This window comes from Numenius arquata, chromosome 4, assembly GCF_964106895.1.
Source record: "Numenius arquata chromosome 4, bNumArq3.hap1.1, whole genome shotgun sequence".
Classification (NCBI taxonomy): domain Eukaryota; kingdom Metazoa; phylum Chordata; class Aves; order Charadriiformes; family Scolopacidae; genus Numenius; species Numenius arquata.
The window spans coordinates 61,229,292-61,246,824 of record NC_133579.1 but is presented as its reverse complement, the minus strand read 5'-3'; the positions used below and the strand labels follow the sequence as shown (position 1 = coordinate 61,246,824).

At 45.6% G+C, this 17,533-nt stretch overlaps 1 protein-coding gene across 1 annotated transcript in view; it reads right to left on the bottom strand.

Annotated features, from left to right (window-relative positions):
• Window positions 1-2,757: 2,757 nt before the first annotated feature.
• Window positions 2,758-17,533, bottom strand: part of BMP6 (bone morphogenetic protein 6) — a 92,014-nt gene continuing 77,238 nt past the window's right edge. The window contains exons 3-7 of the mRNA XM_074146147.1: window positions 14,246-14,394; window positions 12,867-13,064; window positions 5,341-5,417; window positions 2,999-3,109; window positions 2,758-2,907 (exon numbers count right to left, since the gene is read on the bottom strand). Of these exons, the coding sequence (XP_074002248.1) occupies window positions 2,758-2,907; window positions 2,999-3,109; window positions 5,341-5,417; window positions 12,867-13,064; window positions 14,246-14,394 (685 nt within the window). The remainder of the gene's footprint in view (window positions 2,908-2,998; window positions 3,110-5,340; window positions 5,418-12,866; window positions 13,065-14,245; window positions 14,395-17,533) is intronic.

Here is a 17,533-nt window from a genome sequence, read left to right as displayed (position 1 = left end):
AATAGTGTATTTGGGGGTGTGGGTGGGGATTGGGGCATTTTTTTGTTTGTTTGTTTTTAGGAAATTGAATGTACTAAACATTGGTATCTTCCCTCTGTGTGTGTGTTAAACGCTTGCTACCCTGTGTGCGAAGGAAAACTAACAAGTAGTTACTGTGCAGACTGAGAGTATTTTCAGCATTGGTAGTATTACTGCATTTCTGTGTTTCCGCAATGAAGTGTAAATGGTTTCCTTTGAGACTAAAATACATTAAGAAAACCAACTTAAGGGCACCAGTAGAATATTTTTGTCTTCAGGTTAGATTTGCTTAAAGTGTAATCCTTACAAACTGCCTACCGTTACTAGAAAGGTAAAAGCTTACAGTTGTGTTGAGTCACTTTTGCCTCTACAACTGTACTTGAAACCCTATTTGGCTTAATATAGCTGTTGGTTAAGAAATGGAAAGTCACAGGAGGTTGAAAACACACACACCTTTGGAAGATACCAAGCCACCATGAGCTGATTGTTTCCTGTTAATCCTGTCAGCATGGGAGGTCTAGCCATAATGAAAGTGATGGTACTGTAACATGTGCCTGAACATTATTGATGCCATAGTGTACATGTGTCAGGTGGATTTTCATAGGCTGCTTCCGTCCAGCTCCAGAGGAGTAACTATGCTCTACTTATATAGAGCCAAAGTGAATAGGCGCGATTTTAAATGCTCCGTTAATATTAAATGATCAGTTAGACTTCAGAGCTGATGACATGTGTTTCCTACCCTCACCTGAATCCAGACTTTGTGCTGACCTGCTCCTTACTCAGAGTACTTAGAGAATAACGAGTAGTACAATGCTTAATTATTTTTTTTTCCATTCAGCTGTTCTACAGTAGTGTAAAATAGTTCCCCACTCTTCTTAAGCCTTAACCTTTTTCCAACGGTAAGTGTTGATAAGTAAGTTTGAATGCTAGGACCATGCACTCTGTGGTGCCTTGGATTATAATACGGATCTATTCTTTGGTGCATAAGATGTTCCACGTTAGACATCATAACTGAAAGCCAAAGAATTTACACTGCAGAGACTGTCATGATATGATACAAAGACAACAGCAAACCAAGGACTGAACTCTGCCATCTTGTGTGCACAGAAACTCATGGAATGCGAATGGCTACAGGCTAATTTGAGTAATCTGTCAAGATGCTGATTTTTGTCCATCATATGGAGTGCGTTGTTGTTTGTGTGGTTTGTTTTTTTTTTTTTTTTAAAAAAAAAAAAAGGCAAAACAGCAACAAACTTTTAAATCGGTGAATTTCTCCTGGTACTTCACTGTCTGTTGAGAACTTTTGATTCTGTTCAATCTAAAAATATGTAAGGGTGAAAAAGCCACAGTGAAAGCTAAGTGTTGTACTGGCAGATGTATTAGATCGATGTATATACTTCTGCCTTAAAGGAAGCCTTTATTACCATGTTTTTAACAACTTTCTAGTGAAGCACAATCTCATGAGTTTCTTGTATAAAATCAAAGTGGTACAATTGTTTACACTGAGATTTTTCTAAATAAAAACTTTTTAAAAAAGCAGTCTTTCTATAAATGATACAGCACAATGAATATACAGTGACAAGTGCAATAAATTATAGCTTGTATTTACAAGAAGTCTTTTAAATGCAAGAATTAGAGGTAAGTGCATTTAATACAAGTTTAATATTGACCAGAACAATTTGCTATTAGCTTCTGCTAGACAAACTGTGGCTACACTGTGAATGTATCCTTTATACCAGTTTGTTAGTTGCGTGAGTTGAAGGGGAAAGGTTGGCCAAAGACTTGCATATGTTGTTGACATTCTGTCTTCCTGTAAATAAATGGTCCCGCTAGAGAATGAATGGCCCCTAAACTTTTACATTTGAATTACAGCTGTAGAAGCATCCCAACTTCCTTCCTGGGTAGATGAAGCAGCTCCGTGTGGGGAGTGGAAGGAAGCTGCATAAGAACAAGTGTATAAAGTTATATTGCTCTGTCAAATAGTGAATGGGAAAGACCAGCCAGGGTCTGAGTTCACGCTCGTGTTTCTAACACAGGGTGCAGCCAAGCCATCTTACGCTTGCAGGACCAGACTTAAACTGTGCTGCAGAAAAAGAGAACTGAAAGACTTGCTTTGGCACAATTTAAGATGCTTACTGTCATGACAGATTTCAGGAAGAGACTAACAGTTAGTTAGTAGTAACTAAACAGTTAGTTGTAGTAACTGGTCTTTCTAGACAAAAGGCAATTCCAAACCTTAGGAATTTTTTATTACTTTATACAAGATGTATGCTTGAAGTCTGAAATACTAACACCACTTTCTTTACTCTAGTTTCCCGGTGTCTCCCTTCAACTTCCCCACCCCCCACAAAGAAAACCTCACTTGTTTTGAGTGTTGGGTGCCCATTTGGTAAACCTTTAGCACACATCCAAGCAACTGCTAGGCCAAGCTGCTATGGGAGATTAAGACCATCCCATCTAAATAAAGTGTGTGTGGGCATATTGCTGCTTTGCACGCCCTGTCTCTGCAGAGCTGAGCAGCCACTGGGGCGTAGGGTCAGTCTGTGAGAAGTCCAGGGGTTTGTTTGGGCCCCAGCATGTGCTCCCCACACCCCTTCCTCCCACAAGGCACATACATGGTGTTCTGGAAGGTGGTTCATCAATTACTCTTTTTTCTCCAAGGTCAGGTAGTTCATGGAAGCGTGGAAGGTAGTATGGAAGTTTATGGTAGCATCACAGAGTCCATGTGAAGACTGTTTGTCAGTGACAGCCACAAGCTCTTACTACCATATTCCTGTATTTCTTCAAGATTACGTTAGAATTATCATCAAAATAAAGAACAGATATGGCATTTAGTTTGGTAGGTGCACAGCATGGTTTGGGAACATAATCGGGATTCATAAGATGAACCTGTTGCCAAAAAAGAAAACAGAGCTGAGACCATGGCAACTCGTTTACAAACTCACCTATTTCTTTGGCATCCAGCTTTGTGGAGACTTACCAGAGTTTGTACAATGGCATGATTGGTTGCGTTCATATGGGCATTGAGTGGGAATGAGCACTCCCCATCACAGTAGTTGGCTGCATAGCCCTTTGGAGCGATTATCCAGTCCTTTTTAGGAAACAAACAGAACGTGATTCAAATTAAAAAGTTGCCAACTTGTACAGACAACTGCATGCAATTAAGAACAGCTGAAAATTTTCCACTAAGTTTTTTCTTGAGGGTGAAAATGTGTTTTCACTGAAGCTATTGGGATTTGGGGTGGTTTGGCTTTTTTTGTGAGCCCTGACTTTTCCATGGGCACACTGATTTTAACATCCAAAGAACGGGTCACATCTATGCACAGTTTAACTCTCACGAACTAAGAGAGTTTTATTCCTAGAACTCTTGCTGGGGGATTGAGCTTTGGATGCCTTTATGTTCCAGTGTTTCCAAGGTTAGGCCCTCCGGCTGAACAGCCTCAGCTGGTGTCCCCTCCTGGAGAAAATCATGTACATGCCTGCATGTGCGTGCACACACATACAATTCAACCAGGGAGCTCCAGAACAGGAATATAAAACACTGATGTGGTGCCTCACAGACACTCAACCTTATACAGGGCCATTAGTGTGGGAAGTTTTAGCTGCGCAACAGCTTCACCTCTGCCAGACTCCTAAAGTAGCGGCAGGACAGCCAGCCCGAGCTGCATGTGCAAGCAGGTGGCCCCGGTGGCAATCTTGAGTGCCATGCCATGGAAGAAGGTGACTCTTCACCAAAGCACTAACAAAAAAAATAAATTACAGCTTCTCTACTGCTGACATAAAAGTACCAAAGGTAAATTAAAAGCATCACCAATTAGCAGGAGGCATTTTGCCTCCCTTGGTGTCGGGCTCTGCAGGTGACCCTGCGGGGGGGACATACTGGTATGCTTCACGTGCACATCATTCTTAGATGATTTCCCCTTTACCTGAGAACAATCACCTGGGTTAGCCTGACTTGTGCTACAGCAGGCCTGAGCAGCCAGAGACGGCTCGCAAAGCTGCAGGAACAAAGGTTGCTGTTTGATTGCTAACATGAGGATACCTGGGCATAGCAAAAACACCTCTTCATTTTACTGTACTAGCTCACCCATAATTTGCTCCTGATAAACCAGGCTGTTTTTTTCATAAGACAGTCGCTCTCCTGCTACAGAAGTACAGTACAGACCGTGTAATTAAATTTGTGGTTTAATATGGTGTAAGAATAAGGGAAGCACTCTGCTAAAAAAACTGATGGATGTTCTGAAGGAGCCATCAGTGCCCAACAACGGCAGGGGGCTGCTGCCCTGCCTCCATCCTCTCTATACAACAAGTAGGATCTGGATTCCATCTCCTGCAAAGAGCCCTGCTGGTCTGTGGCCTTCCTTTGGCAGCATCTTACCTTTCTGCTCAAGTCTGCAACTAGAAAGGTGAAGGCAGCGCCTTCGCGACCATGAACTTCACAACTGGAAAACGCTTCCTGCCTGGAAGCAGGGCAAACAAGCTAAGGAGGAGGTGGAAAGACTGTGCCCAAGTAAAAAGAAAAGCCACTAACAAGTCATGGAGAACGGAGACAGCATGCAGCCACAGTTGTGGCTGGGGGCTGGAGTTGACATAAACTGCAAAAAAGGCTGCTGTCCCATTAACTGGGAGAGGACTTTCACATGTAGGGTATTACAGAAGCAGCGGGGACAGCCCTGGCCTCCTGTGTTATTATCTAGTAAAAACATTAGCTGATAGAAATGGGACATCCCTCACAAAAGTGCTAAATGAAAGAATTAAAAAAAAAAAAAAAATTTTTAAAAAGAGAAGATGAAGGCATTCTTTGAAATGTGATGTTTGATGACACTGTGGTCTGGTCCTAAATAACTTATTCTAAACAACTCTCTGGCCTCACAGTATTGCAACTAAACCCAGTCTTCAGTCCACCTACCGCAGCCAGTGCTAATTGCGGGGCAGTGGTAGAGGATTTCAACACAATGGCCAAGGTTAAAATTAGGCTGATCACTAGAAAAAAATTGATTTGGTTAAAATCACTGCTTAATATCAGATTTTTTCCCATCATTAGACGTACAGAGATATGAGCCCTTGCCCGTACGGTGACTCCCATGAGTGACAGAGAACGACTGTATACTTGAATCTCATAAAGTATCAAGCTTCCTCTGGATCTTATCAAATGTCACAACTATCAATATTTATTTGCCCTTCCCTGTGACTGGTTTTAGTGAGGAGGCACAAGGGACATTTTAGAGCATAATGGCAGCCTCGAGTGGAATTACCGTGACACTGTTTAGATAACATTTCATAACAAAATGTCTAGTTTACCCAGAGAGAAACATCACACACCTGCCATCCCAAGTCCTGGAAGCTAACGTAAAGCTCATGCTTTCTGCATGCCGTCTTTAAGTCACTGCTGTTGTAATCTGTTAAAAGAAAAAGAACAAAACAAGAGTTCAGAAAGTAAAACAGGCAGAGCATCACTGGAGCGCACAGCTGGCCAGATGTGTGCACATTACGGGCTCAGCAGCAAGAAACAGCAAGCTCCCTCAGCAGCCAAAAGGAGCAGGGTGTTGAGGGACATCCAAAGCAGGCCTGAAGCCTTTAAGATGCCTATGGGAATGGAGGCACCCAAGTAACAGTGACTTGGTTATAATTCCTTCAGCTGCCTTTAATAACTTGACAAGCAGTGCTGGTAAAACACCTCCAGTAAAATGACTTCTTAAAAATCAATCTGCTCCTTCAGCCCAGCACAGGCTATGTCCCTGCTGGGTGCTCAAACTCACACCGCCTCCTTGGCCATGGTTTTCGACGTGTGCGCAAAACATGCCCACTTACTGAGAGAATTACAACCCCGGGAAGGTTAATCATCGGCTTGTGCCCCTGTGCCAGTTAGTAGAAGTCCCTAAACAGCTAAGATGTCCCATGGACAGTGAAGCCATGCCTCCGTCTCTCTCTGTGCCTTACCCCAAGCCTGCCCTGGACATCACACCATCCACCACTTCCACTCTTGGACCTTTATAAACCATGCTCTGAAAAACAAGTTTCTCCTTCCCATAACCCACTTATCTGCAGAAGACAAAGGCTTTGATGCACTCTCAATGTTAACTTGCTCCTTAGTGCTAATATTGCATGGAAGAGTGGGGGCGCAGGGTTCAAAGCCCTGACCAGAGACCTTCAGCCTTGCCATGGCGCAAGGTAGAAGGATGTTTCGACCATGGAGGAGCTGGTACCGATGGCCCTACAAAATGCAGCTTTTGACAGCGAGTGGAATTTCCCATTTATATTTGGAAAGAGAGGCGGCTCCGCATGCGAACACCTGGAACCACAGGGAGCGGAGGAGCTGAGCCGTGACAGAGGGGCCTTTCACCCCCGGGTGGCTGCACAAATCCAGCCTTGGCAGGCGGTGGCTGACTTCATCACTCCTAGGACGGCTGCTGGACATCAGCGCAGCAGCCGCAGAAACCACCTTGGGCAGTGGGGTGGTTCGAACCCATGCTTCGTGCCTGATGGGAAGCGCAAGGGGAGGAAATGGCAGGAAATTCAGCCGAGCAGCTTGGGAGCACAGGTCCCAGTCCGCGCAGTGACACTCGTCCCAGAGCTGGACACAGACTGGCTGTGTGTTCCTCCAGTGCCTTACCCACAGGGGCCTCCCCTCTTCTCCTCTCCCTTTCCCCTTCTCTCCCTCTCCTCTCCCTCTCTACTCCTTCTCCCCTCGAATGCCTCATTTTCAAGTAAAGGCGGTTCCAGCAGCAGGCAGATGCCACACACTGACGTGCCTGCCCCCTGCTGCCCTGGGCCTTTCAGCTAACCAGCCCCCCCAGTGCCCCTAACGCGGCTTGAAAGGGCACCCTCCCAGCCTAGCTTTCCCCAAACGCGGCAGCTGGAATAGAAAAATATTTTTAGTGACTTTTTCCTTGGCTCTGAATAAGCCTTTCTTTTTCTTCCCACCACCACCCCCCCACAAAGTTTGGGAACTACAAATGCAAATATTTATTCAAAAGAAAAACTATAATACTAAAAGCACATCCAACTGACATTAAGGGCAGCACAGCATTACAGCTGGGTACAGTTAACACTGAGGTCTGAAAAAAACCCTACACCTCAAACCTTGCCTCCAAACCACCAAAGATTAGAAAGTTGTTTTTAGAAGCAGCTTGGGTTTTAAACTCTAAGGATTGCATTTCAGACTTTCAATAGCTTCGCTTCAATCACGGATTTAATCAGGTGAGCAGAGCTGGTTAACAGCCTGCTGCAGCATAAACATTCGCTCTTTCAGGAGCGCCCAGTAGCAAGGACGGACGTGAGTTTCTCTATTCAAGCTTTCCATTTTCAAACCAGACACAGCCCGTAGAAACCAGGGGGTGGTGGGTTTTTTCAGATGAAGCTTTTCAGTCCCTGGCTCAGCCTAGGAGCAAATTTGTAGCATCCGAGGTTTCTAAATGACCCGGTCACAACAAGGGGAGAAAATGAGCAGAGGATACTTTTAGTGGTCAAAGGCTTTCATCTAAGTACCTGAAAACAAGATTTCATTTGCTCTTCAATGGGAAATATGTCCTCTGCTTAGGGGAAAACCATCTGTATTTGACAGGGAGTCACAGAGGAGTTGATCTATTCACAATCGAGTGGGCAGCATGATGCTACGTTTCAAATCCAGCTACAACTTACCCAAATCAGCTATGGGAAAGGGGAGAAGGCAAGGGAGGCAGAGGAAACAGGAGTGAGAAGAAAGGCTGTGAGCAGTCACACAAGTTTAAGAAAACAAAGGAAAAAAAGAGCCGCTCAACAAGCTACATGAAGCAGAACATGTTATGAACGTGTCCTTTCTCACACTGCCTGAAACTGGCTCCCAAAATGTGCCCCATTTCTCTGGCTGGCCATCGTGTCACCTGATTCACACTCTGCATTGAGCATCAGCGACTCTCCATCCAACGTAGGTGCAGACAGCTCTGCCCCCTCACTCGCCAAACTCAGCCTTTGCTTTCTTAAATGTCAACTTACTAAACATCCCCTCTCCTGGGATTTGCACTCTCCCCTGTTTAACCCTCTCCCCAAGCTCCCCTGCCCTCTCTTCTTGTTACATGTTTGCCTACCATCTCTACTTTAGGGAATCTACTTTAGCCCAACTCTAGGGATGTTAAAAACCTTCAGTCAACCCTCAGCAGTGGCTTTCTGAATGGGGAAAAAAATGCAGCAATACACATGCACATAATAATGATCCATTCCCCACAGTTCAGGGCTCGGCATATGCGTTAGAGCCACATACATCCAGTTGCGGGCCTTAAAAAAGAGGAATCCACACAATAAAGGGTTTTAGGTGGTGAGCTAAAGCTCCCTGAGCTACTGAAGTTGGCCTCTACAACACTTTCTCCAAAGCCTGGAAAGCAGTATCAGCTACCCCAGTTCAGTGTGCTCAACTGTTCTGGCCCGAATTGCTGTTTGAGGTGGTTTGCAGTGCAAGGCCCAACATCCGAGAGGCAAGAGGGTACGTGTCCCTCCCCGGCAGCCCTGCACAGGGGGGACCCTGTAAACAACTGCTGTGGGGCTGGCGTACACTGCCATGACACGATTTGCAAGGATTGCTTGCCAGAGACCTTCAGAATCTCTGTGAGTTTAGGGAGCTGCTTTGGGAGCTCCTATAGGCTCACTGTGGGTTTAGCAAAATTGTCTCTTTTTTCTCCTTGAATGTTCAAGGAGAACCAATTCAGAAACAATAGCTTGCCATTTACAAGGCACTGCATTTAATCACACTGCAGATTATTTTGTCTAAAACAGAGATTTTTTAAAAACTCAAACCCCTAGTTCTGCATTTAGAAATAACTTCCAGGGCAGCACAGTTAAGACAGTGGTCTCTGTGGCTTGCTTGCCCTGAACATTGTCTGCTTTCACCAGAATACAAGTCTGACTTCTTGTGAGCACAGATGTTTCTCTTAAGGTTGGACACTGGCATTTGTGTTGCTGAAAAGGGAGAGAGAATAGCCTAACCCTAATGGTCTTCCTCCTACAGATACTTATGCACCCACCTTAGATTTCCTATAACCTCTCCCACATTAAGTGCTGGCAAAGAATATATAAATATTTACTGAGGTCGATCTGTCTGAGAACACCCTTGCTGCTCCCAAGGTGCCAGCTTACCAAATTCCACATGGTAATTAATTGCTTCTGTGGTCCAAAATAGCTTTGACAGAGGTCTCCAAGGCCAGCCCCTTCTTCTTGGTGTTTGACTTTGGTGATTTGTCCGGATAAAGCTGGTGTAAACTGATCACGCAGTTAATAACAGCTCACTTCACATGAAAGCGATCTGCTTGGGTGGGAAGAAGGGGAGACATCGGGCTGATGTGAACCTGCATGTGAAGGCACATACAGAAATGCTCCTGTCTGCCTCTAAGCGCTCTACTGAAGGGAAGATTGGATGCGAGATAATTATGTTTATTAACAAGACCCTTGCCACTGCGAAAGCATTTGGCCTTATTTGCCTCCAATGTTTGTGCGTGCTGCCCTTTGCAGTACTCAGTTCCCGTAATTGTGGAGACATCTGCCTGGTGCCGTGCATGTCTGCTGGAAGGGAAGGCCACTTGGAAGGCCTCTCCATTTCTCATGGAGCACCTCACACCAATCCCAGAGGCCCTGGGGTGGCTAAAGAGAAGGATCCCAAAAGGGGTGTTGCATGAGTTGCTCTCAGAGCAGCAGGTATAGCCCAAAGTCAGACATTTAAATGCAACCCTCTCCATAAGGAGGGGTTGACAGGAAGGGATGTGCCTGAAGACTGACTCGCAGAAGAGGAGGGTTACTGCCACTGGGCAAGGAGACAGCCCCATAGAGAAACCATAACTCACAGAGGAGCTGGCCATGTGGCAGCAAAGTCCTTAGGCTCGAGGGTCACCATCCATTACGTTGAAGAGAGTCCCCATCTCTTTGGGTTAACTACAGGATCAGCCTGGAGTGTGAGCGCACGAGCTAAACCCACCACAAGACAAGGCTAAGTGAGGGCCTCCAGATCTTGCCAACAACAGCAGATAACACACTCCTCCCACCCACCTCGCTCATCCCTGTCCTGGGCCAGAGCTGGCATATGATTTTCTGCCTCAACAGATGAAAATACTTCCTTTTCTTCCTGTTCATCCTCCTTCTGCAGAAGAAGAGAGCTTGGCTCCAGGAATGCATTGACGCAGGACTCTATGTCAAAGCAGTTTATAACCGTGGGGGTTACTCAGTTCTGCTTTATATAAGCCAGTCATAATTACGTGTTTATAATACAGGGAAATGAGCGTTCTTGGCGAAAAAATACAGACCATTGAGATTCTTATGCCACAGCCATAACCTTAGCATCTGAGCACTTGGTACTGACTGCAGGACAACAACTGCACATCAAAGGGTGCACAGCGGGGTCCCAATCCTGCACGTAGCAGCATGCCTTCACATAACCGCCCGGCCCACCAGATCTGGTACCAGCCCAGCAGCACACTTCAAGCGCTTCAAACTGCAGGACTTGAAATGGTTTCCATATTTAGATAGTAAATAGGGCTTTTTAAAACATACTGTCCCAGCCCAACTCACAGCATTTTTTGGGAAAGGGCTTCGTTTTTGGACTGAAGAAAGAAAACTCTATGCATTCACTAACACAGAAGAAGGAAGGTTCAATCTACAAAAAAATATCAACACCAGCAAGCTGCCTTCCTGCCTTCTCCAGGAGGGAAACTGTCCTGAAGCCCTGGTAGATTTTGGCAATCGTGGCTCAGGGAAGAGCACAGACCAAAAATCTGACAAGACGCAAGATATAGTGAGAGAGGAAGACACGCAAGCGGGGAGATGCATAGGAGGGGACAGCAGCATCGCAGTTCTGCACCCACTTTGGATCCAGATGCATCAAGGCACCCTTAGAAGTGCAAGGCAGCCTTCAAGGTAACCCCCGGGCTCGCCTCCTGCTTCATCCTGGGGGAAACACTTCCCCAGTCCCCCCATGCATCATCAAGGCATGGATGTAGGAACCCACACAACTAAAAAAGAAAAAATCCCTGTGATGTCTTTAACGCTAAAAATGCATATCGGTTATCAGTGCCTTTTGGCCTATTAAATCAACCACTTCTTAAGGAGAACAGAATCCAAGAGTGTCACACTTAGAAAGGAAAATAAGCTGATGTAGTTTCTCTTTTCTAAACACAGAAACCAACCAAACATACATCTTAACTTTACATTTCCCTCCTCTCCCCCGCCTTAAATCCACAGAGGCTCAACTATACCTTGTTGACTACTGAACTGCCAAATTCCAGGTTTTAAATTAAAGCTGGCTTTGAGTTAGAAGAGCTCAAAAAAGCCCTTGAGACCACAGAACGACCAGCTATTTTTTCCCTTTTTGTCATTTTATAATTTTATGACCTGATGTGTGGTGTACTCAAGAAAGCAGCAATACAAAAACGGCCCTTTTTGCCCAATATAACTGCTCCCTCTGGAGCTTTGAGTCACATTGCCTGATTTAATAGTAGTCAAAACTTGTTTTTAGCACTGCAACGCTTGTGAAGCTGGGGGGATAAAGATGAAGCTCTGGCAATGCCATGCTGGCACTGGCTGGCCCCCCTCGGGGAGGTCTGGCTGCAGGACCGAGTTGCTCCTCCTGCCCTTAAAATCCATGAAGAGACATTTCACAGCCAACCGAGTCTGGCACTTGCACAGGATGGGAAGTGCCACGCTGAAACATGCACCGTGAGGTCACACAATGGCCACCAGTGGCCAACTACTGCTGGCACGCAATCGCCCAAAGGGCAAGTCCATTACCATGATGGGCTTGGAGCAACAGGGCTGCGTTGGCACATGGCCATGCCCAAAGCCTGGCCGCCAGCCCTGGAGGGGCTCCCAGCCTGGCTTTGGCTCCATGCAGGCTCCCAGGGCCACAGCCAGCATGGGGACACCTCGGGTGCAGCGTGGCTCACCCACTACCCAAGCATGCAGGGGGACAGACTATGGATTCGCACCGGCTAAGTTTCAGCAACACTGGCTCATCTCCCCCTGCTGTGTCTGGTCACAGGCTAAAAAATACAGTTGCCTCTCTTCCTTGGGGTATAGTTATATGTAGACATGGGAAAAAGCAGGGATCCTATTGGAAATGAAGGGGGCAGCATAAGCAAATTAATCAAGTAACTTGGAACGGGCTGAAACATTTCAGAGGAGAGAAGGTACTCGATGAACGAGGGACTTGTAGCACTGTGATGCAGGGCAGAGTGGCTGGAAAACAGGTAAGACTTAGAAGACAGGAGAGTCTCAATTTTTGTCAAAATTTCAGAGTTATCCTATTGTCCCACCAGCCCACAACAGCACTCACCAGGCTACTGTACAACACCTGCAACCGCTCCACAGCAAACAGGCAAGCCTCTGTGCCTGCCTGGAAATGCGCTTCACCTTGCATACACTGCTGTTCTCGCAAGGAAAAAACAGAAAGGATCTCGTGCTGTTCTACCAGCATTTTTCCAAAGAAAACTGAAAAAGGACTCTGCTGGAAATACATATGTGCAATACCATAAATCCCAGTGTAAGCAGAGACAGAATATTTTAAACATTGCATTTCCTGTGGTGTAATTCTAGGGAAATACTGTGTAGCAAGCAACCTACAAGCACAAAATTCAAAGTTTAAGGGCCTCACCCCCCTGAATGGAATGGCTGCAACTTCACAGGGGGGTCTGGACTCCACCCTGGATTCAAGAGGACTCCTGTAAGTCTCACTATGGGAGACTGCCTCTCCCATCCTCTTGCAGGTGTAACCTGTTCCCCAAGGAAGAGCATCCCACATCACGTCCCCCTTCTTGCTTTTGTACTCCAAAGCAAATAGAAACGTTACAAGAAGTTGCTCCAGCTTCCAGACAAAATGGGTGTTGCATGATTACCTGTGACACTAGACACTCTGGAAACATCCTGAGCCTGGGTGGAGCGGTTGCGGCTCTGTTGCCTGCGCCTGCTTGTTGCTGACCTCGTGGTCCGAACATGGACTTCGCTCACTTTGAAGAAGGCCACCATGAAAGGCTGTTTGTCGTAAGGGCCATCTCGGCCTATAAGGCCTGCTTCTCTAGGATTTATGCTGAAGCCTTGAAATCAAACAGAAAAGGGAATGTTAGAGGAATGATGCTGCTGGATCATTCCTTCCAGCATCATGGCATGCCATAAGTAGTGTTTCCTTTGCTCACACTCTTCTTCTTTTATCACTAAATGCTCCCCTCCTGCCACCATGACCTATGGAATTTTTATGACAGCATTCCTGGACAAGAGGCTCCACTGCAGCACCTGGCTCTTTGGTACCCCTGTGTCATCTCTACTCTGGCTTAGGCACCGAAGAGGTATACAGATAGATACATAAACCACAAAGCCCAGATGCATCATGAAATTAGTTCTGCTGCCCGTGAAAACACAAGAAGCAGAGACGGGATTGGGAGACCTCTACGGAAAGCAGAGGGCAAAGAGATGGCACGCTTTTGTCAGGAGCACAGGGACGGGCTCTTAGCCCATTTCGGGAGGGGGAGGCTGGCACTAACGTTTCCTCAGGAGAACAGTGGACAGCCCGTCTGGTCTCACTTGACCCCACAGGTGTACCAAACCTCAGCATGAAGCAACGGGAAGAAAACAAAGTTTGAGACTGGATCCTATAGAGGAAAGATGTCACTGTCATCTCTTTGGTCAATTTCTGCCCATCTAGATACTCTCGTTCCCCACCGCTTATCTTCCAACACTCCATTTCATGCTCTTTTGCAGTCTCTTCTCTCCTTTTCCACCTTTCAAAGTTTCTGTGGGCTGTGAAATGCTATCATTGCAGCTGTCCTCAGAGGGACCAGCCCCACACAGTGACTGCATCACTTCTCCAGTGCAGGGCTCCCACCTCAGGTTTGATGAGAATCGAGCAGCCGGGCTGCCATAAGCCCACATGGGGAGGAGCATACCCATATACCTGCCCTCTTCTCTTCCTCTTACCCCTAAACCTCACCGCACCTGGGATCCCACCTCCATGCTCCCTTCCACCTCCAATTCAGGAACCGAGACCCTACCTAAGCCTGCCTCCACCACCTCATCCTGGTACATGTCTGTGATGGAACAGCCAAGAGGCTGACAGCCCTCAATCTGTGCCCTCAGACACTTTGCTCAAGGGCTTGGCTACAGCTGCTTATGAAGGCATGGTGCTTAACCTCCAAATCACAACCAGACTCTGTTAGCACCACTTCTAGACAGCATCCAAGAAGCTCATGAGGTTACTCACATTGACTGGCCCATAACCTACCGTCCCGGGTCACCACGCTCAGCTGCAGTCCCATGTTGTGCTGAGGGTTCATCACCCACATGTTACTGGTGGCAGTGACGTCAAACTCCAGCCAGCCCTCCTCAGAGGCCCACACTGCCCGTGTGTCCAGCAGGAACAGGTCGGAGGCCCTGCAGAGAAGTGCAGCGACAAGATTGTGAGGTCTGGGATTTTCTCCCCCGGCTTTCACTGAAATAAGTAAAAGTGATGTTAATAGCTAGAAAAAAAAAAACCCAACACCACAATCTCCCAAATCTGCCTGTTTTTATCCAGAGTTTTGCAATGAGATGTACGTACTTCTGCATGTGAAATTCAGGATTACAAAGGTTTTTCACCATTTTCAAGGATGGAGGAAAGCAAGCCTAGACCTTAGGTCCATGTGTTTCTTCACTGGCAAGGGATTCGTAAACCACTCTTCCTCCTGAAGAGTGTAACGCTATCTCTGGCGGGACAGTGGCCAAACTACCAGCATTTCCAGGCATTCAACAGCTTTAATCAAAGAGGTTTTGTGGTTTCAGCCCACCTTCCACAACAAAGATCTACCACAATTGACGAAAAAATAATAATAAAAAAAAATAATCACCGAACAAGCATCAATCAGTGAAGGAAAATGAACCTCTGAAGATCTCTAAAGACATTTTTCTGAAGATTATCAACAGGGATTAGAGTGTGTTATTCCAAGGCTGTTGGCACTCTGTCTCCGTCAGGGGCTTCAGCTTCAAATGCTATCAAGTCCATACCTTTTTTGCAGCATCAAATGCCCACTAAAACTCAGTTCAATGAAATCAGCTGGAGGAGCAGGGAAATTCCACGTACATTTTCTCACTGTATTACAGGCATTACTTTCCTGTCCAAGAGATCCATAATAAAATAATCAGCATTAACCTGTGGCCATCATCACAAAATGGATACCAGGTGTCAATCTCATTTTCACCTGTCTTTTCCCCCTGGATTTTTGTTTTCTAACAATAACTTAATGGAAATGAGAAAACAAGGTACCTGTCCCTTCCACCTATCAAAGGTTAACTTTAGGAAAAAAAAAATATTTGATAGAGTTACATTTTATTTTTGGCCAAGTGCTATGTCATACTGCCCAGCAGCTTGGCTTGCATGAGATCACACATGGAAAAATAAGCACTTGAGTATATTAGGGCTCCTAGTGAGGCTATTTTTATGGTGTGGAGGCTTTCCTCCGCCTCGCTGGTAGCCGCACGCTCTGTGGTTGACTCAGCAGCCTTTCCCACAGGAGTCTTTGCCACCACTTCTCCAATGGGAAGAGGGTTCAGGAACAACTCTGACCTTCACCTCCAGCAGCAGTGAGCTGCTGGGGCTGGCCAGCTGCTACATATTTTGGAAACCTTAAGGTTGAAAGATTTGGGCTTTCCCAGGCTGGGTATTTAAACTGAAGTGTTGCTTAAAGGAGACCGCAAACAGCAGCTGCAGCTGAGACCACTCTTCCCCTCTTCAGGTTTAAGAGAGGAATGAACTGCTAAATCATTCCCACCTCTGAATATGACTTACACATTGGTCCTCTCCAATGCTTGAAATGGACTACATCTGAAAAGCGGTTTTCCTAGCACCTGCTCTGACCATCCCCCTCACACCAATTGATTTTTGATCTCACGTACAACCTATCCTCCTCTAAGTGCCATAGTTTCCCCGGTGCTTGCCCACTCCAGAAGATCTCCCACTGGAGCCTCCAGACTAGAGAAACTTTGACATTACATCCTCCCAAACCAAACATGTCTGGCTGCAGAGCCACTGGGAACTCTGTAAGAGCAAACCCTCATGAACACTCAACCACATGGGATCAGTCAGGTGTACAAAAACATGAAGAGGAGGCTCAGAGCTCATATTCCCATTGCTTTGCACTTTGGGAAGACACTTAGACATCAGAGAGCTGTAAAGCCTGAAAGGACCACATGGCATCATCTAGTCCATTCCCCTGAACTCTAGGCAGGATCAACTACATCCACGTCACTCCTAAGAGATGTTTGCCTGACCTGATCTTATAGATTTCCAGCCACAGGAACTCCACCATCTTTCCAGGAAATTGAATAGGTTTCACTTGAAGCATTTTTTGGGTTTTTTTTTTTTTGGCCTTTCACCATAATAGCTAACTTAAATGCCACAACAAACTCCCCATCTTATTAAAGCAACAAAACCAACACCTTCAGTCTTTCCTTGGAAGCCATGTTTTACAGACTGACTATTCTCATTGCTCTTTATAGACCCAACTCAGATCAAGATCTCACTGATGCTGAGTACAATGGAAGGATACTTTCGATGCTTCTCACAGACTATGCCTCTACTCATACATCTCAGAGTATGATTTTGGCTTCTTCACAAAACCCACACTGTTAACTCACGTTCACCTCGTGATCTACTATAATCCTTAGATTCATGCCACTGAATGACGAAGGATGCAGTCACTTTCAGGGGTGCATCTACATCACTGATTCTTCATGTTCAAATGCATTTCTTCTTTCTACCAAATCACACTTTTTCCCCCCTCCCCCTCAGATTGAACCTCCATCATTATTGGATTACTTAAAATATGGACATGCCTTCCAGTGGGTCTCTCCCATCTTAGTATCCTCCACAAATGCAACAAGCAAACTGCCTGACCAAGATACAATTCTACCAAACGAGAATGCTCCACTTTATCCCAGTATGTCACACTCACTTTGGAAAGATTTAAATTCCTTTGCAAAATGCAGAAAAATGGACAACTGGGCTTTCCACTCCAGTTAACTCTTTTCAAAAAATTTCATACAGGACCAGTTTTCAATCAGCTCTGCTATTCAACTGACTCTTGCATTGTTCAACTGGATGAAGCCAACACTGAAAGTTCACCCCACAGGTATTGCAGGTCATAGTAGTAATGCTAACAGGTAACACATCCTAATACTTTCTGCTTAGGCCTGTTTTCAATTAATGTTTGTCACCCAAACCTCATCAGGCTACAACAAATTGCATATAATTTCTTACTAGTTTTGGTTTTGGAATGAAGGTTTAAAAAAAAAATTCAGTCATCTATTGTCAAAGACAAAATTAGGGGGGAAAAAAAAGAATTTACTCTTGTAAAAAAGAGTCCCAACTGTTTAATTCACAGTCTTTAACCATTCCTTTATGTTTTGGAATGGAAATGTTGTATGTCCTTCCTCCTTTAAGAAAATCACCTCAAGTCTGGCCAAACAGCAAGTACTTGAAAATTGCTGCCCACAAAGGCTCAACAGAAATTCAGAGCTTAGCAACAAAATCCTCTGA